This window comes from Lipophrys pholis (assembly GCF_963383615.2).
Source record: "Lipophrys pholis genome assembly, chromosome: 1".
Lineage (NCBI taxonomy): Eukaryota > Metazoa > Chordata > Actinopteri > Blenniiformes > Blenniidae > Lipophrys > Lipophrys pholis.
In genome coordinates, this window is record NC_137635.1 from 31,974,726 (window position 1) to 31,996,957 (window position 22,232).

Sequence of the window (22,232 nt, forward strand, 5' to 3'; positions counted from 1 at the left end):
ACTGGGTGAATGTGATGAATGAGGCCGACCCCGATGGGCCAGAGGCCAGAGTACGAGGTTCCGATCAAGGCTGCTTGCAGCTTTTCTTAGGGGCCGAGCCCGAGAGGCCAGGACCCTATTGTGTTTCTTGCGTTTCTTATTTTTTTTTCCTTTCACTCCTGAAAATCCGGCTATTAGCCCAAATTTGACCCATGAAACCGGCTCCAAAACTCATCGCTCATCAAGACTGGCAATAGAATTAAGGACATGTATAAATTATGTCCTTAATTCTATTTTCAGGTAGATAACATTTTAAGTAGCCAGACGCTGTGACTGGGCCGACCCCGACGGGCCAGGGGGCGAGGTCCCGGCCAACGCTGCTTGCAGCTTTAATTTGTAATTGTATTTTGAGCTGCATGTTCTTAACTGCCATCAATGTTCCTGCTGCTTTCTCTTCTTCAATCAGTCTAACGCACACTAACTGCACACATTCAGTGACTTCAGAGAAATCCAAGTTGAATTTAATTAGAATCTAAGGATACTGGGCTTTCGAGTGAAATTTCAGGATGAACCTAAAATCATTCTCACCTTCACAGGTGAACTTGAACCTTCTGGAAACTTTTGAAAGCACATGTCCAACTGTTCAGTGTTTCACTCATTTCAGCATGACAAAGACACACAGAAACAAATCATTGTACAATAAACCTTTAATAAATAGTTTGTCATTAGTTTCCCATATTTACATAATAACCACCATTTACTTACGTTGCCATACTCATTTCTTGGCTAATTTTAGGCACACAGAGAGGGGGGTTCAGGCCACAAACCACATTGTACTAAAAACTGGAGTGGCTAGCAGGTAAGTCTTGAGAAATATAGAATAATAATTGCACCATACAACCGAATAGACCAAGAGGTGGCCGTCTCTCCTTGAGCGATAAATATTTACATCTGCTGCACACGCACAGCTGATTTTTCTACATTTACAGTCGTCTGCATGGAGGCTTGTACGGGAGCACGTGGGGCTGGTGCAGAATCTTTCCAATTCACGTAGGATCTGGATTCATGTTTAAAGTGTTGGTCCGATTAATGCGAAATTAAACCGCAACGCAGCGAGCTCTCCAACACTAATGGCCTCCTATGTAGCCACGACCCCCTCTGAATTAAAATTCAATAAAACTAACAGGTTGACTCAAAATGATGAGGGTGAAGTGTGGTCCACAACTCGACTCAGAAAACATTCAAGTGACTTCTGATCTACTGAGAAATCATGTGGGAGAAACAAACTCAACAAATGTAACTAACCACGGTGAAATGCTTGTTATTAAATAAAGACCGAGACTGAAAACAGGCAGGTGGACAGTCGATATTTTACCGTCTGGCAACAATGTTGAGTCCTAAAGATGCCTGGATCAGGTTTTTAAAAAGCTAAATATTAAAAAAATAATAAACAAAAGCATTAAAAAAAAAAAAAAAAAATGAAATCTTCAGCCAAAGAAATTAAGACAAGAGAAAACAGAAAAAAAACAAAAAAACATCTGAGTCACTCAAGTGTACGACCACACACACACACACACACACAATACAAAAAACCAAACAAACCAAAGAATTTGGCACAAAAATGCGACGCACATTTCAGGCCAGAGATATCGAGCGGCATGAAACCTGCTGTGAGCTACAGTGACCAGACATCCACCCCACAAAGCTAACAGTATGTTAAGACGGTGGGAGCAGCATGTACAGAGCCGCAGTACAAACATCACCACCTGCTGGCAGGACGATGAACAGCAGCAGTTAGGATTCAGTGCCTCCCCCCCCTGCCGGCAAGAAGAATTGCAACCAACAGTTTAATTTTTCCAGATTGTTGTTTGATGCATTCCAGATTACATGTAATGATAGTGCTGAATTTAAGTTTAAACCAAGTTTAGTTCATGTCAGTATGAATATTACTTTCACCCATTTATCATGATACAATTCTGGAGGAGCACTGGAAACATTCATGTGTTAGTATTTGATGTTTCTATGAACCAATGCAATATGGGAAATCATGGTTAAAGAAAACAATAACTTGTCCTTTAGAAGAAAATCTACAATGACATCTCACATAACATGCAGTTACTTTCCTTGCCAGTAGGTGGAGTATTTGTTCACCTGTAGTCCCAAAGAGAGACATCGATAGTACAGCATTTTTAATCCTAACCCGACTCTGCTGTGTATATATCCTCGTCTCCTGGGACAAGATCACCTCTTAGTTACCTTACTTTTAGAAGACAAGACTCCTGTTTGTATCTTTCCCTGAGTACAGGCAGCTGGAAATGTCCTTCAGTCATTACTCTTGCTGCCTGCAGGGGGCGAGATAGAGAATAAGTTTACATTTTCCTTTCTTCTTGAGGGCAACATGTTTTTGTTGGATCCAGGATTGACAAAGCTCCTTTCCCTGCCTGTCGGGATGAACACTCACATTCCTTGTCTGCAGTTGTTTTCCTCCTGTAGGTGGTGCTGTTTGACTTTCTTTTTTTGTTGTTGTTGAGCCAAGCACTTTCTGCACAAATTAATGCCCACGAGGCGCTCGGTGTCAAAATGAAACTTTTAAAAAGACACACACACAAAAAAAAAGTGTTGACCGCCTGTTAGTTTGAGAAACGTGCTGTGCTTCTTCACAGCTGTGTCCTAAATGTCAGGGGTCACTAATGATTCGCATCCACCACACTACATCACGTCTAACCTTTGAGTTTTCTATGGCAGCAGCACGACTGATATCCCGTTAATGATATTAATGCAGAGACGCTGCAGTCACTGATAGCCGCGCTGCAGCTCCGAACGGTCTCGAGGCTTTGAAAATAAAATCCACAGCTCCGCAAGCCTCAACCCTGATGGCGATAAATGTCAGGAAACTTAGTAACAGGAAGGGCATGAGTACAAAGGAATAAAAAGTGTGTAACGGCTCCGATGGGAGCAATAGCACAAGATTACAGAGCCTTCTCAGACCGTGGTCTTCATACAGGTTGCGTAATGTCTCTATATAGAATTATCTTAAGTCACTTCAAGGCAACATTTGTTTCTTGAATAAAAACTTGAAGCGCAACTAAGCCTTCAGTTTGAACAGAGGAAAATATACAACCCAAACGGTATTACTGATCTAGAGAATGGCGAGTAAACATTGAAAAACAGTTTCAGCTAATAAAGTGGTCTCTGGTCTCCCACCTCTCTTGGATAGAAGTGTGATATTTAAACAAAGCGTGGTCCTAAACAAAGCTTATCCCCCCCCCCTGTAATATCGACCGTCCGTCACTGAGGTGGGACAGCGTCTTTCCAACGCCGCTTTGCAGGGGCTCCTCCTCACGCAGGCTAACGGCCGCAAACGGCGGGGCCAACAGGAGACGAGCTCGCTGGCGGGACAATGTTGCTCAAGTGCTCCACTGTTTGTTACACGTCTGCCGGACCACCAAACACAACTGATGAGGATTATCCAGAGCCACACAAGGATTCAGTGACATCAGAGACGCACGCACCCCCACTCATACTCGCAAACTAATATCACAGCGGGGGGTGGAGGTGGGGGGGAGGAAGTGGATGTGTGCTCCATTCTGTTACAGCTTTTGCGAAACCAAAGACTGGAGTCCAGCTCTCTCACACACACACACACACACACACACACAGTATAGCACATCCACACACACACACATTCCACTGCAGCCCAAAAACACTCACACTGTTCAGAGTCCTTACATGGCCTGTCTTAACAAAAAGAGAAAAAAAAAAAAAAAAAAGAGGGAAAGAAAGAAAAAAGGGCTGCTGAAGAAGGAGTGCCCACTTTTGTGCTGTGGACACTAACGCAGACACAAACACCGCCTCGTGGCACTCGAGGAGGCGTGTGCGAGCCCCCTGTGGTGAAATGTGTGCATCTGTCCATGACTGCAGGGGCTTCCCTGGGTGGACGGAGGGAGGAGTCGGCCCCCCCGCCTCTCCCCACCCGTGAGCTGAGGTTATACGCTGCTGTCCTCCAGCAGCGGCTCCTTGCCCTCGGCCCCGCTGCCCTGGGGGCTGTGGGAGTGGCTCTGCGCCCCGTTGCTGTGCTTCTTGTAGGCACCGGGCCTCATGCCGGGCCCCGTGTGCTCCGGGATGAACAGCGCCACCAGCAGGGAGAGCAGCACTGAGCAGGCTCCGAAGAGGAAGGGGGGTCCGGGGATGATGGCACTCTGCAGAGGAGGGACAAACTTATTCAGTCGGTGAAAATCTCAAACAAAACCAGGAAGAAAAACAATAAACAACAAAACACGTCCTGAAAAGTGTTGCTCCTACTCCCAGATGTTAGGAAACCTCTGCAGTACAACATTGTCCAGACTGGTTGCTGTACACAGATTCCAGGTACAGATGATCATATTGAGAATCTCTCACATTAACATGATGGCAGATGCTTTCCATTAGCGCTCACCTCATCCGTGGGGTTGACCATGTTGAGTTTGGCACCTTTCCCGGAGCCGTCTGTATCGGACAGCTCCACGTGGAACAAGTAGAAGACAAAGCCGTAGAGTGCCGGGCCCAAACCGTTACAGAGACCCCGGATCCCAGTGATCATCCCCTGGACAACACCTGGATGAGACACGTGACAGGGATCGTGTAAGGTCTTTATAACCTGACACAGTTACAGTAATATTCTTTAAAAGAAAATTTAATAAAATCACTTGTGAATGAGAGAAAAAAATTCTCACTAAATGCCTTTTCTTTAAAGAAAAAAAATAGTTGGCTGGTAAAAAGGGAGGAAAATGTGACATATTGTGATTTGGAAACACAAAGAGTGAGAGTGAGAGTGAGAGAGAGAGAGAGACGCAGGCAGCAAAGGGGGTGGGGGTCTTTTACCCTGCTGGTCAGGATCTGCATTTCGGGACACGATGGCGCTGATGGCGGGGAAAGTGATGCTGGACATGGCTGCGACGGCTCCAGCAGCCCACATCATCCTACAACCAACAACATACCAGTTATTGACACAAACACGGGATTAATGTTAACCTGATGAAACACCCTCAACTTAAAACCTTCAGTCCAAAATACAACAAGGGAGTACATTATGAAGCAACCGCTTCAGATGTTGAGTGATTTTACTTCACAGAGGCAGAAACCCTGAAGGGAGGAGAGGTTGTTTTTCCTCTTTGCAGACCAGGTGGAGGACTCGTCCTTTAACACATCACAGGACCAACATGACCTTTATTTAACTACATTTCCGTTGTATTGACTGAAGCACAGAGGAGCAGAGAGGAGACATGGGACTGTTTTCTTCCACGATCAATAGATATTATGGTGGCTCCTGCTCCTTCTCCTCCAGGCCAAAACACCCAGACAAATGGAGGCTGCTGTGATCAACCTTTACATACAGAGGAAAACTGACTGCCTGTGTTTCTACATTTATCAGATTTACTGTTTTAAGGTAAATCACACTCAAAACAATGTCTGGTGTGATTGTTAAACACTCATGAAGAAACATAAGGTCTTTTATAAAATATTTGACAGAAAATCTTCAGTTCATCTCAGCATCAGACTGTCTTTCACTTTACATTTGAACATTAAAGAAGATTTGATTTTCCAGAGTCAGCCAGTCAAAATGAGACGGACTGAGTTCTGATTTGACTGGGGCTATGCTTCCCTCTAGTGGTCTATTTCGGCAGTGCAACAACAAGCATTGATATTTAGTAAACAAAAAGGTTAAGTAATGCTGTATTTCCACGATAAATAATACCTCAAATCATCATTTAAAAATTAATACTTAAACTGCTTAGTAGGATCTTGGAAATAAAACCTATATACTAAGTTTGTTTGGTGCAAGTTAACAAATAGACTTTTTCTGCTTTTCTGTTGCAAAATGCCTCACAAATAAGTCCGTTTATGAACTTGAGACACCGTACAAGTTGTACTAAACAACCATGAAGTATATCGAGACAAATATTTCAAATTTATCATGGCAACAAAGGCTGAACTTGCCTTATATTATTTAGTTGTTGCAATGAAAATACATAATAACACAAAGAACATTCTTGTTCAGAGTCAAACTAAAGCAGACAGCAAGCATAAAGAGACAAAAACACGCCAACTTAAATGAATTAAAAAGCAAATGAAAAGAAAACAGGTGATGTTAAAAAACACTGCAAATGATTCTTGTATACACGTCTAATCCAATTTGGTTTCACGTTTCTTAGAATCTAAGCTGAATTTCGAGAATCTAACAACCAGAGACTGACTGCACTGATTTTTCAAGTTCAGCCATTTTACTTGTCTGAAACAACGTATTACTGTATTCCCGACCCCGATGACGTTCAGTTAAGTCTTGACCTCGAGTGTGAGGGACCCAGGGTCGAAACTCCGCTCTGGCCATGAGCCTACGGTGCAAGTTGTAGTGACCTTCTGTGGTGACCGCTGTAAAATGGAGCAGCCTGACACACTACGTGTGCACGTGTGCGTTGCTACCTACCAGGGCTGAGAGCCGAAGCCGTACCAGGCCAGTTGGAGGATTTGAAAGCCGAGGCCGAGCAGGATCGTGTTCTTGTTCCCAATGGAACGCATCAGGATGCCCAACACGACCGTCTGAGGACACACAAGTGGTTACTAGACTGTTGGTAGAAGGCTGTGATCAGTGGAGGAAATGAATCATACCTGAGCCTCGCAACAGAAATCTTTTAACAAGAAAATAAACTAAACGGAAGATCCAAACTTACGTTCTGAGACACTGTGGAGATCATTTTTTGATTTCTCCTCCACATTTTATAGACAATTAATACATTTAACAGAAAGTCAGAGGGAAAAAATAAACTCCATTAACTAATTAAGATTTCAAAATAATTTATATATTAGATATGGCAGTATAATAACAAAATTAAACTGATTTCTAAAATACAGACTTTTTACCTAAAATTGTCGACAGGAATATTTCTTTATCAAATGCAGGTCCTCACACCGGCACATAATCATTGAAATGTCAATAGTATTTAAGTTTTCTACAGTAATAACACAAACTAAAACGTTTCACCGGTGATCTAAAAACAAAAAAGTAGGAAAAACTTGTAATATTGTGAAATACTGTACTTTGATTTCAGCATCTAAGTCATGACAATCCAAAGAATATACCAAAAAGGGTTGAATTATTTCAATTTATGAGTAATAAACAAGTTTACCAAGTCTCAGTTTAAACTCTTTTGTTTTCAGATTTCTGTGAGACCCGCCTGTACGCTCTACATAACATATGTAGATTAAATAAAAACATGAAGTCGTTCTTCAAACCAGTGTAATATGGATCTACTCTCAATACAGTTCTTTAAAAATATTAAAACATTTTTATCATTGCCTCAATAAGTCTGATATAGTTGTTGCAACTTCTCCATCATACAAAGCAGGTGCAGATAAACAGGGCTGCTAGAATCCAGAACCAAACTGAGCATAAAAAGAAAAGGACCGATGACCGATTCAACTGGAAAAGCCGGTTTTCTTTGGCGTACCTGAGCCAGTATGGAGAGGATCCCCACAACGGCGATGAAGGCGGCCACCGTCTCAGAGGAGAAGCCAATGACCTGAGGGCGACAGAGCATTCACATGACGCAGGTCAGGACACCACCCACAACAGACAAGTGAAAAGGAAAGAAGCGTTCTTACAACTCTGTTAATGACTCGTGTTTCAGGGAGAAAAGACCTTATCTTGGTGTATTTAGGTCAAACACAGTGAAGGGAGGAGCAGGTGTGGCGCGGCTGGATGAGCTTTTAATTTACCACAATGAAGAAATAAAAAAAGCATTTCTGGCACAAGGGGGCTGCGATGAGTGATGTCAGCCAGGGACAACCCTGGGGAAGTTTGAGCCGGTGTGAGTCAGACCTGCTCGACTGCTCCACCTGAGACTATTTACACAAAGATTAGAACCCTCACTTCGAGTAGTTTGTTAAAAAGGAGGAGTTAACGTCTCCTAAAGTTCACATCAAAGCTGAAAACCACTTCCAGATGATGGCTAAAGCAAACTTTCCAACAGTGCTTAGAAATTCACTTGTTTCCCAACGGGGGTATTTACAATTCATTCAGGCGACGTACAGCAGGGGTCTTTACTATTGGTGAAGCGCTAATCCTGCCTCCTGACACTGTAGGAGAGGCTGAAACAAAACGGGTGGTACAGGTTCCTATTTCAGCGACCACCACAACAAGACCGAACTTGTAAAATAGCAGAGAATGTTGAGCGATATATATTCATGAGGATACATAATGTGCATTATTGTTAACCAACACCACAGCTACAGAGCATCGGGGATCTGAATGATTACATGTCAGGAAACGCGGCCTGGTCATTTAGTGGTGGTGGTGTATGCACAGACGGAGCGGCGGCCATGACTGGACGGCTTTCTGGTTTCACTGCTCGGGTTAAGGAGGTTCCTTCTGAACGTGAGTCAACGCATTGCGTCATTCATAGAGACCGGCTGGCACGTCGCAAAATGTCACCTGAGGTTAATGATGTCTTGCAAGATGTGATTAAAGTTATTAACCACATCAGGAGATTGACGCAGAGCACTGACGAGTTCTCTTACGCAGTAGTGAGATGGCCGTCGGGCATATCGGTGCCCAGAGTTTCAGGTTGTTTTTTTTTTCAACCTGCTCAACAAACTCAATCTGTCACTTCAGGGGAAAACAGCAACTACGTTGGCAGATAAGGTGGAGGCATTCAAAGCCAAATGGGAATTATAGAGAACATATATTGTGCTATAAACCAACAGCCTGCACCACCTGGGCAAGATGAAACCTGTGCAATTTGTTAGTTCTTTGATCTTGAAAAAATATAGGCCGCCTCAGAAAAATGTCATATATTCACTCTGATGGAGCGAAACACAACTTCCATGCAACACAAGCATTTGAATTTTAACTTGTCAAGAATAGCTGCTGCCGTTACTTAGCCACACTAATGCTCATTTGACATCGTTTTCCCAGAGACGCTGTGACCCCACCGGGTCTGAGAGTATAGTGCAGATCATCACAGGACCTCAGGATCCACTTAAATTAGCTGAATGCTTAAAGGCTTCAAGAATTTATTGGCGCTATGTTGAGTCTGAATACACGGTGCAGGAATGCTAAATGAAAGAATAGTGAACAGAGAAAAGTGCATTGTACTTTAGCAGCATTTGAAACCTGATAAGGCTTTAAATGTTGACCGTTTCCTGAACTCTGTCCTGTCGGTAGAGGAGTCACCTCGAGCCAGGGAATTGTAATTGAGGTGACAGAGAAAGTAGTCATCAGGAACATTACTAAAAGATGGAAAACCCACAGTGACAAACATCACAACTGACCACTATATTGTGTGGATACACAAAGGTGTCTTAAAAAGACGTAATGTTCACCAACAGAAGTAAAAAAAAAAAAATATGAAGTGAAATTTACTTTTCAACTTCAGCACATCTCAGAAGCTGGGCTTTTCTGATTTTCTTACATACCTTCAACAAAAATATCTGTACTTCTACTTAAACTCATTAGTAGTGTCACCACCTCTCCTTATTAATAGACTGTCCAGCAAACCTGTTTATCCCATCTCATCGACAACAGGCAAGCATAGAGTGTTGATTCAGCGATTTCTAAAGACTTACAATTCCTTCCTTTAATTTACTTAACAAATGGCATGAATTAATCACAAAAACAAGCATGTGTTAATAGTGCATCAGTGGCAATCTTCAACAATTCAGCGCCACATTTGTCTGAGTCAGGTGTTTTCTGTGAGGTAGTTATGACTGCGGTCAGCGTGTATTGTGTCAGCAGGGAACGCAAAGTGTTACCTGTCTGAGATAGAGGAAGAAGCTGGAGTACTGGCCGGCCTCGGGGAGGTAGGAGAGAAACACTGTGATGCAGATGAGGAGCACTGTGGAGTCCTGGCCCACTTTGCGCAGGGACTGACGGAGAAAACAAAGACAACGGTCAGATAAGAAATCCAAACATGAACAACCTCCACAGCAGAGGATCAAGTCAGAACGTTTCAGCACTTGACTCTTGAGTGACTTTTGGGCTCCAGGAGTCAATAAAGACACCGCCGCGTTTTATTCTCCTGTGGATCAAACGAATGTCACGGAAACCACGCCAGATCTTATCCACCGTCGTCTTGGAAACGGAGGAGACCTTTAGAGGTTGCATTTAGTAAGGGAGGACAAAAACTGGGAGAGGCCGACCTCGAGGTGTCAAATTACATTTCCAGCCAAATTTACAACTGAAACTTTGGAATTGCTTCAGCGCACCACAACGTCCAACAGGAAATAAGTAGTATAGAAGATGGATGGATTTATGATCATTCACAAAATGGAAAACATGTCGCTATAACATAACCTGATTTTCGGTCAAAAACCCACCTGAAACATCTTTAAAACATGCCAAATGCTAAATATGTGCCACTGTATACATTTCCTTTTTGTCGATGTGCTTATAAGGACTGGTGACTATTAAGACGAAATGGGCACAAAAAGTACAAACTATAAAATAGGACCAATTCTTAGATGTAAACACTAATTCTACTAAAACACACATCAAGGTAAATTCCACCCCTTTTAACACCTGAAGCAACGACACCAAGTTGTAGTTAGTGTTCGGTCATTAGGATTTATAACAATTACCTGAATGTAATTCTCACATTCAGGTTATGTGTCATCTGTTGCTGCAATGAACAATGACTGGAATATAAAAATGTGCTTGTTTTTTGGGAAAGGAGCAATTCTCCTGTAGAGGATGTTGTTTCCATTGCTTAAATGTTTTCCCAGGACGACCCAGGCAACCAAAACCTTCCACTCCTTTACCACAGTCAGAGTCTTTTGGAATTTTAATCGTCTGAGAGGAAATTAGTTTTCACTCACCATCAATAGACACAAACATACAGCTTTAATACATATGTGTATATAAAAGAAAAAATGTTTTTTTACTTTCATGCAGATGCTAAATTAAGTATAAATTGCTCATTTGAATGCAAGATGCACATTCATTTAAGATTTAAGAAAGATGTAAATAAAAAGTGAGATTAGGAGAACAATAGCTACATTTCAACTTATGCTTCCATTGCTGCGACTGAGCTGCTGTTGCATCATAAAGTTATTTCAAACACAGCAAATAATAAAGTATATTTGAATTTAGCCTAAAATGTCTCTTGCTGTCTGACATAATCTTGATAAATATCTATTTTAGACAAACGCGCCAACAACACCGCTTGAGATAAGTGTATGGATTGATTTTTGAGGCAAAATACACCCAAACAAATGAGTACAATTGATTGTGTGACACAATGTGAAAGAATCTGGATCATTATGTTTCTCGATATAGTGATAATAATTTGTTGACAACTGTAGTTGACACAATACTGGGACACACGATTACTGAAATGTATTCATAACGCCGTCATGTTGTTACTCACAGCGAAAGGGTCAGCTTGTTCCCAGGAGATCGGCGCCCCCCATGACGCCGGCCTCATCTTCTCTGGCAGCGACTCCGGCACCGCCACCAGGATGAAGCAGATGTCGAGCAGAGCAATGGCGGTTGCCAAGATCACCACCAAAGTGTCGCCGTAGGCCACAGACAGGTAGGCTCCGATGGCCGGGCTGGTGACCAGGCTGGCGGCGAAGGTGGCCGATACCTGAGGGGAAGGTCAAGCAGAGCTGAGGTGAGCCGAGCCGAGCAGGAAGCTGCCGATGGTTTAGTCTGAAAGGGTTTCATTCAACCGCCTCCTCACCAAGCCGTACGCTGTGCTCCTCTCATGCTCCTGCGTTATGTCCGCCACGTAGGCAAAGATCACAGAGAAGGTGACCGCAAAAACGCCAGACATGGAGATGACTGCAAAGTACCACCTGAAAGAGGAAATCAGTTCATCTTGTGAGGAGAGGAAGTCAAATGGCTAAAACTAAAGCTTGTCAAACTATCTGACATATTTTATGTTTAAAGTAGCTGCTGAATCACTGCTCTTAGTGGGAGACGTTTAAGCCTGCACAGGTTACAGTTTAAATCAAGTAAAACAGTGAAACATCTTTGGCTGTATGGTACACCCACCATGGGCTGATCTTCATCAGTGGAATGGGTGCACACGTGAAGAAGACCGTTAGCAGCAGGAAGGACTTGCGTCCCCATACGTCTGACAACGCCCCGATCAGAGGAGCACTCAGAAATGATAATAGGCCCTGGAGAAGAAGGAGACAAACAGAAAGAGTGTAGAACGAGTCAGAAAAGTGTTGCATGCGTCAAGATTTTTCCGAAATGCACACATGCACATTGTTGACTCTAGTTGAGTATTAGAAAAATGATTTGGAGAAACAAGTGGTATCAGGTGACATGAATATACTACTCTGCTCTATAACATGGAGAATTACAAAATAGCACAACCAGCATAGTTTTGCTATGTTAGATCTGCCTCTCAATTTAAGAGTTTTTATCAAAGCTGATTCCTTCAAAAAGGTAATCGTGTCTGTGGTTTCTCAGTGCTTCCTGATACTTTTTCCAGAAAGTCCCAGAGTGTCTCTAAGAAAGGGTGCGGTCCTGGACCCCAGGTTGGGAACCAATGATCTATCCGATACTATTTCTTCCAGAAGAAGTCATTGAGGCCATGCTGACCATAATGCTGCTCGTCAAAGTGCTTAAATAAATTTGAAGCAGCGCTCGACTGCCTCCTGCTTGAAATAAATACTTGAAACCTGAGACGACAAAACAATAATGAAGCACCTTGAGACCAGCTGGTGTGTGTGAGAGATGGAGGAGCTGGTAAGGTAATTCAATTTTGTTTTCAAGACTGTGGAATTGTCAAACATAGAATAAGTGAGTGCTTCTGCTAGCTTTTTAATGACAAATTTACCTTTCAATATCTGTTTTTTTTGTTGTTGACATTTTTGAGAAGCTCATGCTACAAATGTGTGACACTGCCAAGTATTAAAAGTCTTTTGGGCCACTCTAATGACAACTGTGGTGTAATATACAAGCTCAATGTTATATTTTTCTGCTTTCTAGTGGCGATTCTTCGTTTTTCTAAATTGTGGAAGTGTCGAGGACTGATAGTTATGAGAGATATGCATGACAAGTCCTGTGAGCTGTGACAAAATAGAGATAAAAAGCTGAAACACGTTCCAGTCACTGAACCAAATGCTTTGTGGGAGGGTGAACTTGAAGCATTTCGGTGCACACTGAAGCTGCTGCGAGGTCTGGACAGCTTGCAGGTGTGTTAACATGTAACTGCACTAGTGCCGTGCTGGGCGTCACTCGGCAAGTGCGTACATGCTCAGCAAGTCCTCCACGGGCAAACAACAGCAAGACAGAAGGATGTAGGTTATCCGCTGATGTCGGATCTTATTGTGTGGCTGCGTGTGAACGCACATATAGAAAACTATCATCAGGTACAAAAACGGCCTGATCCTGAAAAATACTTTGTGCTCATTTCCACTTTGCATGCGATAGGTCGGCATTTCAAGCCACTTTAAACAGCGGAAACATCTGGAAAACCAGCAAAATGAGAAGACAGGTGTCTTACCTTCACACCATGAATGAGTCCATTCATCAGGAATGTGTGTTGGGGGAATGTCTGGTGTAATACCTGGAAAGCAGACAAGTCAAATTAACACGTTTATATTTTAGTGGAAGCAAATCAAATTCAACTGTTGCAAGAAAGCAAACTAAGTTTTGACACCTGCTTTTTACACTTTATCCACATAACGTCACATGGTGTGAAATTAGTTTTAAGAAAAAACGATACTGCACACATTTTGAGTTACAACAGGGCTGCATTGAAAACCATCAAACTGGTTTATTTTGGCACATAACTACAAACGGATACTATTTTCCTTCCTTGAAAAAAAAGAAAAAAAAAAGCATAAACTGATAGAGGAAGAAACAGAGGAATTTATAAACACACATTTACGTTATGGTATCACTTCACTTGTTTGTCTGCTTTTCATCCATGTTTTCAACACTGGAAAATGTTCCAGATCAAAATTTCCACTTTGAAACAACAACAACTTACTGCTCTGAAACATTGTGATGTTTTTATCTAGTCACAGCACCGAGAAAGAACAGCTTTACTAAAGTGCTGTTGTTGGAGGTGATAAACTGGAATTATAGAATCATGTTCTTCAGAGAAAGTCATGTGATTCTAATGTAATAATTGAACTGGTGTTCTGTTCTTTTATCATCAACTAACGATGTTCTCCACTTCCGAATCTGGTTTTTCAGTACAGTTCGTCACTTGAAAAATTTGTTGCTGTTGTAGATTGTTGAGTTTTTGTGTGTGTTTTTTAACATTTCAATGTTAGGGGTCAACTTAGATGTATACAGCAAAACTGAAATTAAAGTTTTCACAGTCAACGTAATAAAAATGTGTCCGTTTGTTTGGTTTGCAGCTGCTGTACTGTGACAACAAAGATCTTTGTACAAACGCAGAAGAGAAACAACCTGACAGTGTGTTCAAACAGTGAGTGTCAAGTCCAACGTCCACAGGCCGTGTCGTTGACTCTGGTGTGGAAACTCTGGTGTGGAAACTCTTTGGTTTAGTTTCAAACATGTCGAGTCCGACGCTGGATCTGGCTACTGTTCAGAGAGGTGAGCTGAGAGTCTCTCCACTTCCTCTAGGAGTTGCTCATCGCAACACACATGCAGACTGTGAATGTTCAGAGAAGGCTGTTGCTGCTGGATACTAATGAAGCAGCTCCTCTCATCTTCAGGCGGCCTCTGATTAGCCCAAAATGCTAATCCTGCCTCTTCCCAGGACGGCGAGGGGCAACGGAGAGCCGCCGGTAATTAATGCTCGGCAGTCGCGCGCACAGCCACCTCTTCACAACGCCCGAGTTGCATAAGCTCTTCTGGCTCCCATCATGTGGAGCACAGATGTTTACTCAGCATTCGTTTGAGATACTGGCTTCTCCCCAAAGTAGATCAAGTTGGAGGGGAAAATGTGCGATACAGTTGGAAGACAGAAAAGTATTAATAGATGCCTTATTTCTGGATGAAACAAGAAGTAACGATGCCGAGGAAACGCTTCCTGTTGTGTGTGTAAATATAAGCTCTCAAACAACGCAGCCTCAGGCCAAATACTTAAACCACGCTGGTGTGCAGTTTTCTGATGTGCAGAGGGGAACGTGTGGCTCGCTGGTCCGGCCAGCAGCTGCACTGTGTATGCCTGCCAATCTCTGCCAAAATGTTGGAGTGTACGGGAAATCCACACACACTAATATGAGAGGCATGAACTTATGAAGTAAGTGGGCAGAGCCAGTCGTCACCGAATCCTGACGTTGTGATTGGTTCAAATCCAGACACCAGTGTCTGTGGAAATATTTTTACCTTTTTTTTTTTTTACTTTTTATCTTAGAAGGCAAGGAAATATTGCTTATCATTTAGTTCTTATTAATGTATTAATCACACCTCCCTCCCTGAACATGATGAAGCAGTATAGAAGGTGAATGGATGAAGAAATTTAGACCAAATTCTGTGTAAAAAAAAGGATCCATTTTAGTCAATACTGATACCACAAGTATATATTCTCATTGACAACATAAAGATAGTTCATGTATTTGTGATTTTAGTAGCTATATCACAATTATGAAGCTTATGGAGCTTTTTTGTGTGTGGACAAATCTCAATTATATAAATTGTGAAAAGCATTATCACCTTTTACAACACGAGCACAATTTCAGGTGCTCATACAGTGGCACAGATGGCCTTTTTTGTATTCTTCAGTTCATTAGCGTCTCACTAAACATCTGTTGACACAAACAGCCACAAAGAAAACTGCGCCTGGCTGTTTGTGGCTCAATTGATCAGCGGCTCAATTATTCATAGACACTGATGGTCGGTGATGTGCCACTTGTGAGCGAGGCTTTCAAAGGAGAGAGGATAGCAGTGCTGTTAACCGTTATGTCAGATTACATAACAGCACTTCCACAGAGTGTGTGTGTGTGTGTGTGTGTGTGTGCGCGCGCGCGCGCGTGCGTGCGTTCGAGTTTACCGTGAGCATCGGGGTGGTCAGGAGACCCCACGCGAAAAATTCCAGGAAGATGACCACCACAGCATGGTACACACTGGGCTCGCCAATTCCCTGGGGCTGAAGGCAGAAGCACACAGAAGCAAACGGTTGTTAGTTGAAGAATAACAGAAGATTTCGATGTGCATCCGAGCTCCTGTTCACACATTAACAGATCAAACCTTAAGCTGGAATCTATTTCAAGCCGGCATTCGACTAATGATGTAAAGACTCTGCAGGGCCTGATCCTGTCGGGACAGCTCCACTGATGGGTGAGAGCACAACACACTACTCACAATAGACTCTTGAAGAAAAAAAATCGGGGAAACAATGTCTGGCATGTTTGTACGTACACAATTAATCTGGAGAATATAAACAGACGGAGGCCTATTTTTTTAGTTAAAAAGGAAGTCGCCGAACAAGTCGCTTGGAACCAGCTGTATCCCGCAGACCATCGCGCTAAAGCACAGAGGAAATTAGTGTAACATACAGAAAACCTTGTCGCACATTTATCACAGTCAGAGTGCTCCTGTGAAAAAAAAAAAGAAGAAGCTTGGTCTGCATTTTCATGGGCTGCATTTCATCTAGCTCACACGATGAGGTTTTCTGTGCATCATCAAAATCTTCAACAGGCCGAGTGTAATTTAGAAGCAGGGCCTGGCTTCATTAATCCAGTCACACCTACTCTACTTAGGACCTCAATGACAGCAAAATGACACTGCTAAATTGTTTACTTGACATCTGTACTTTCTGTTATATTGCTTTACTTGGATTAAGGTTACACACATGTAGCCGGCTAAAGGTCCCTTCATCGCTACCGGAAATATTAGTAATTTCTTGTTTTATCCAACTATGCTCCTCCTCAGCCATTTTAAAATTCTAAAGTTGATTCCTGCAGCTTTGAAAAAAGCAAAAAATCTTGCTGTACAGAGCCGAAATTGCAAAAAACTGTTCAAGAAAAGAATGAAAACAGCTAAAAAATAGTCCCCCCAAAAGACCTAAAAAGGCTTAAACAGTAAAAATTGAATAAACTGAAACAGCTAAGACGTTTACAACATTAAAATGGTCAAAAGTACTGCAAGAACAAACAAGTCAAAACCTCCACAAAAGGTAGTATAACTTCCTGTTTGAAGCGTCGCCATTGCAAGGCTTCAAACAGGAAGTTCTTAAATGGAAGTGTCCCCTGAGCTTAGAGTGTCATCAGCAGGTTGAACAGAGACTGGACGAATCACATATAGAAATAAAAATGGATGTCCTTCTGCCACATCCCACACTGATGACCGCTTCATTGTGAACAGAGCTCCGCAGAACGTTTAATCGGAGTGTCACATTAGACCACTGGAAACCATTTACATCAACGTGGTCTACATGCTAGACGACCTGCAAGAGGACCCAACCACACCATCTTGCATGGACCCGGGAGCATTCACGCCAGATTAGGGATACACTTTGTGAATGGTACATTGACAAGCCCATACTACCTGAAGAACATCATTAATCCAGTCATTGTGCCCCTGCATGAACAACACAGGCCTAATATGCATGAGGCTGAATACATGGTGCTGGGATGCTAAACTCCAGAGTACTGTACAGCATAAAGCACCTCGGAGCTCGCTCAACAAAAAAACCTGCAGCACAACAAACAAATATTTTTGAGAGTCTATCACTGGGAACTGCTGCAGCCAGAACTGTTAAATGTCCGCCTCCTCTCTTCTAAACACCAGCAATGTTATTAGGCTAGTTTAATTTATGTATTGGGCAGCAGCTGTCCATCATGTCATCACCCATCACTGACAGATGCCCCCTTTTGCTATGGAAGCGCTGGAGTTGACGGCATCTTCCAAACATTGCAATGGGAGATAAAAGATGTCATCATGCTAAATAAGCAAAGTTTGTAGTCGTTTAAAAATGAAAACATAGCATGTCGACCATGCCAGTAAAAAAAAAGATGCACTACTCCGCAGAAGCAATTTATCGATGCATTTGTACATTGATCTGCACCGAACCAGCGGTGTGAGCCATGATCAGGTCTAGTTTTAAATGGTTTAAGCTCTTATCCTGCCCAATCTGAGGCGATCATACAGCTGATCACAGCGAGAACGTCATGAGAGCTGCTTCCACTTCGCTTTGATGATGTTACAGTTGGGCCCAAACTCACAGTAATTCAAAGATGCTAAACTTGAAAGTACTGCACAGAGCAAAGTCGCTCATAGTACACAGCATTTAATATCCCACATAATACACACAATATAATAGTATATATGAATTTTGACTATTTTCCTTTCAATTAGCCAGCTGTTCTTAAACTAAACAAAACAAGTCACCATCTTAATACTTAATTAAAAATCTTAAAGCAGAATTAGTCAGTTATAGGTTTCCCCTCCATACTGAAGTTCTGCCAAAAATCCCTACAGGGCTCCGGTACATGAGAAGCACTTTCATTCTATGTCATAGTGAGAGTATCCTCACATTACCTGCCACTTAAAAATAAGAGGAATAATGTGCTTCCTTTTGCAGCTTCTATTAAACTGAAACACAAACCAGTCATGCATTTAGGAAATGTGCATTGTCATTCATTAGTGATCATTTAAACCTATTACTGTTAATGCTGGAGGTGGACAGTCAAACCTTAATGGCTGAGCGGTCAGAACAGCAATGGCAAAGCAATAGCAAGAATCGAGAGATTGCTTGGAGCAAAGCCACATGGTTGCGTCACTCGTGGAGATGTTTACAACTAAAACTCAACAGCCATTTACCATTCTTCTCATTAAGATTACAACTGTGCCTTCATATGAACTTCCCGTGTGTTTGGCGTTATTGCCCAACTGATTACATAACCAGCACTGATGCCTCACTGCATTTATAACAATCCCACTATACTCACTCTATGCCAAGAGTCTAATTTTGGACAATCATTGCTCTCACTGTATAATGAATCAAAACAACTAGAATTTCCGACATAGTAGTGAATTGAGTGTGTGCGCTGACAACTTAGGAAATGTCCAGTTAAAGATGATTTTATCATACTATCAATAAAAAAAAAAGTGCCACAAAAAACATAGCCCTAGTAAAAAAAAGTACATCAGGTCCCTGGTTAATTTCAAGACAGAACAAGCTCAAGTGACCCTGCTGTTGGGGAAGCTCCCATGATGCATTGAGCAGCCCACTTTTCTCCTGGCTGTTACAGTGTATATTCTATTTCATGTTTGTAATAATGGAGTCGATATGCCAAGGGGGGCTTGGCTGTGGTTTCTCCCTCTCTGTATCTTCCTACTGGTATCTACCGTCTCTGTTAGTTCCTGATGTACGGTTAATGACCCCATCACACTGCCCAGTGTTTACGATCCCCTCCCCTCTTCACCGCCCAACTGACCCCAAATGGTCAGCGTGAAAGGACAAAAGCATCCGAGACGACTCTTCTAAGGAGTTTCTTCCTGTTAAAACACTGATGCCAGGTACCTTCTCATGCGGGAAATGTTAAATCATTGTGAGTGGTTCACTTGATTTTATTGCAACTTTTATCATCAATTGTGTCATGACATGACTGTGATTCTAAGTAAAACTTACTTAAGTGTTAAGAAAACACTTGAACACTGATTAACAAGGAAATATAGGGACGATAGATAAAAGCACATCGTTCAAACATGTTTAGTGTAGTTAGTATCTTACCGTGATGTAAAATTTAAAAGGGCTGTACTACTTCCGGAAATTAATAAAATACTTTGAGCAATCCCACAAGCCTCCACTTTTTAGTCACTTTATAAAAATGTGAAACCACATGCACCAACTCCTAATGCATTGTCTTCACAAAAACGTTTTAAAGTACAGTTCTGAATGATTTTCCAATTCAACCATTGTTTCCGTTGTAGGTTTACCACCGTTTCTAATGTACGTCAATGGAGTGATCAAAATATTACACTTTCAGTTAAAACTATACAATAAGTAAACTCATGTCTGATCATTTCAGGCAACACACACATACACACTGATGTAGATGTGAGGACTGACAGATGTGATATATGAGGTCACATTTAATTGGATAGTAGTATTTCGTGAATGTTACGTGTTTTGTTGCCTGATTTCTAGTTCGCTGCAGCTTCACTCAATGTTTTTATCCGTCTGTAGTGCTTAGCTTGTTTTCAACCAAAACCACCACTTAAACGCCATCGCCTGAATATAAACATTTTAGACATTTATAGGTACGAGGCGTGTAATAAATAATCATAGTCTCTCGTCTGTTTTCGCTCAGACGAACACAAAGTGCCGCTGTTCGTTCCGTGAGGGTAAAAATAAACCCAATTAAACACACATGCTAGGAGGCTAACTGGATGACTTACTGCCACACGCGGTTTACACAAGACGTGGGCAGACTTGACAAGCCGTTCGGAGTTGGGTTGAACAGTGAAAACGCTCCGGATGAAGTGTGTTAACTTCGTGAGCGGAGTCGACATTAGCCAGTTAGCGTTACCTGAGCTGACGTGTAAACGACCACAAGGCCGATGCTAGTTCGCGGCTAGCCGCGTTAGCCACTGAGCTCCGCGGACACAGCCAGCGTTAACGGTCAAACGTTTAGCCATCGATACCTGGCAGCCTGCGGGAAATGCCGCTCCGAACAGCCGTATTTTTCCACCCAACGGACAATTCTACTCACCAAAGGCGCGGAGACAGAGAGCTAGTTCAGACAACGTAGGAAAATAAATATTTAACTCACACTTCCTCCATCTTTTATTATAATTTTCTTTGCAAGAAGAATGCTGCGGTTCGGCCGCTTTTTCTTCTTTTTCTCCCCCGTCATTGTTAACTTATGTCCATTCTTGATGTCAATGGGTCATCGTTGCGCCTATCCGAGGTGAATTATTATAGTAATCTGGATTGTAAGACCATCACACTCCAGCTCCGAGCAGCTAGCGGAGAGCGCTAACTCAACGATGATTTCTCATCCCCACCTCACTTCTTCTCCTCTTCCGGGACTGGACTTTGTCCCGCCCTCTGAGTGCAATAACGCCCAACGATTGGCTGTTCCGCAAGCACGCGAACTCAATGCGCGCATTTCAGTGGCTACGTTAGACTTGATCGGCGAAAATCACATAGCGGGTAACAGAAAGGAAATGCCTTATAAGGAGCGTGGTTGTGTTTATAAAGAAAGTGTACAAGATGTTCGTTCCTCCATTGATTCAGTCCTGTATTTTAGAAACAACATTTGTTTTCATCAGTTTACACCTTAAAAAGCCTTTGTGATCCACGACTCCATGTAATGTTTCATACATGATGACCATATTTAGACTTCCAGAGAAGGGGACACTTGTCCTGGCTTCAAGAAACTGAAAGTTTAGTCAAAGTCACCTCATAGTTTTATTGGATTCAAAGTATTATATGTTTACAAAAATGAGTTATATAACAAAAGTAGCATTCAACAACAACAACAACAACAACAACAACAACAACAACAACAACAACAACAACAACAACAACAACAACAACAACAACAAAAAAACTAAATCAAGTTCTATTGAGATTGAATCTTTCTTCCTCAATCACTGGTATAAAAGTAACTTTTAAATATCTGGAATCAAATAATGTTAGAAGTAATGCCTCTTCTACATTGTCCAACAAATCCAAATACAATAACAAAATAGGTCTCTTCTTATGTCTTACAGGTGAAATTAAGAAAAACTAACTATTCTGCTTGAGCAAATCCAGGTTTAACATCATACCTCATCCTGTTTTTTCAATATAATACTAATACTAATACTAATAGTATGAATAACGATTTGTTTTAGTCATAGTTTGTGAGCAGACCAGAAGCAACGATGCTCCTTCTATGCATACTTCTACAAATATCTTGACATTGCTTCTCATGTCTCCGACAGCAGCTTTAGTTAAACTTTGAATGAAAATGCTTGAAAAAAAAACAACTAAGACATCAGACGGAGAATTATTTTATCCAATAAAAGCATTAAGAAATACAACAGATTTGTGAAGCAAGACATGTAAAATGTCCGAATGAATGGACTTTAATGCCTGCATATTGTATTTTAACCAGCTGTGTCATCATTAATAGTTAATTGACAAATCAGATGTGAACTGAACAGCTGGAGCAAATTTAGTCACAAGAAAAGTGTTTGATTTTATGCATTGCTCATCTGAAATGAAATCAGGGATCTCAAGACACACACACACACACACACACACACACACACACACACTGCAATATGTGTACATATTGAACAAATGCTCACTGTTGTTTCTACACACATTTTATATTGTGAATATGAGATG

At 41.9% G+C, this 22,232-nt stretch overlaps 1 protein-coding gene across 1 annotated transcript; it reads right to left on the reverse strand.

Moving 5' to 3' along the window:
* Positions 1–679: 679 nt before the first annotated feature.
* On the reverse strand, positions 680–20,915 carry mfsd14a2 (major facilitator superfamily domain containing 14A2). The gene is made up of 12 exons (XM_080488239.1): positions 20,665–20,915; positions 15,939–16,034; positions 13,473–13,535; positions 12,008–12,135; positions 11,694–11,808; positions 11,379–11,597; positions 9,766–9,879; positions 7,464–7,535; positions 6,443–6,555; positions 4,840–4,937; positions 4,415–4,572; positions 680–4,178 (listed from the first exon to the last, which is right to left on the reverse strand). Exons 1-12 carry the CDS (start codon positions 20,746–20,748, stop codon positions 3,966–3,968), a joined length of 1,473 nt encoding a protein of 490 aa, XP_080344365.1. The 5' UTR covers positions 20,749–20,915; the 3' UTR covers positions 680–3,965.
* Positions 20,916–22,232: the final 1,317 nt, after the last annotated feature.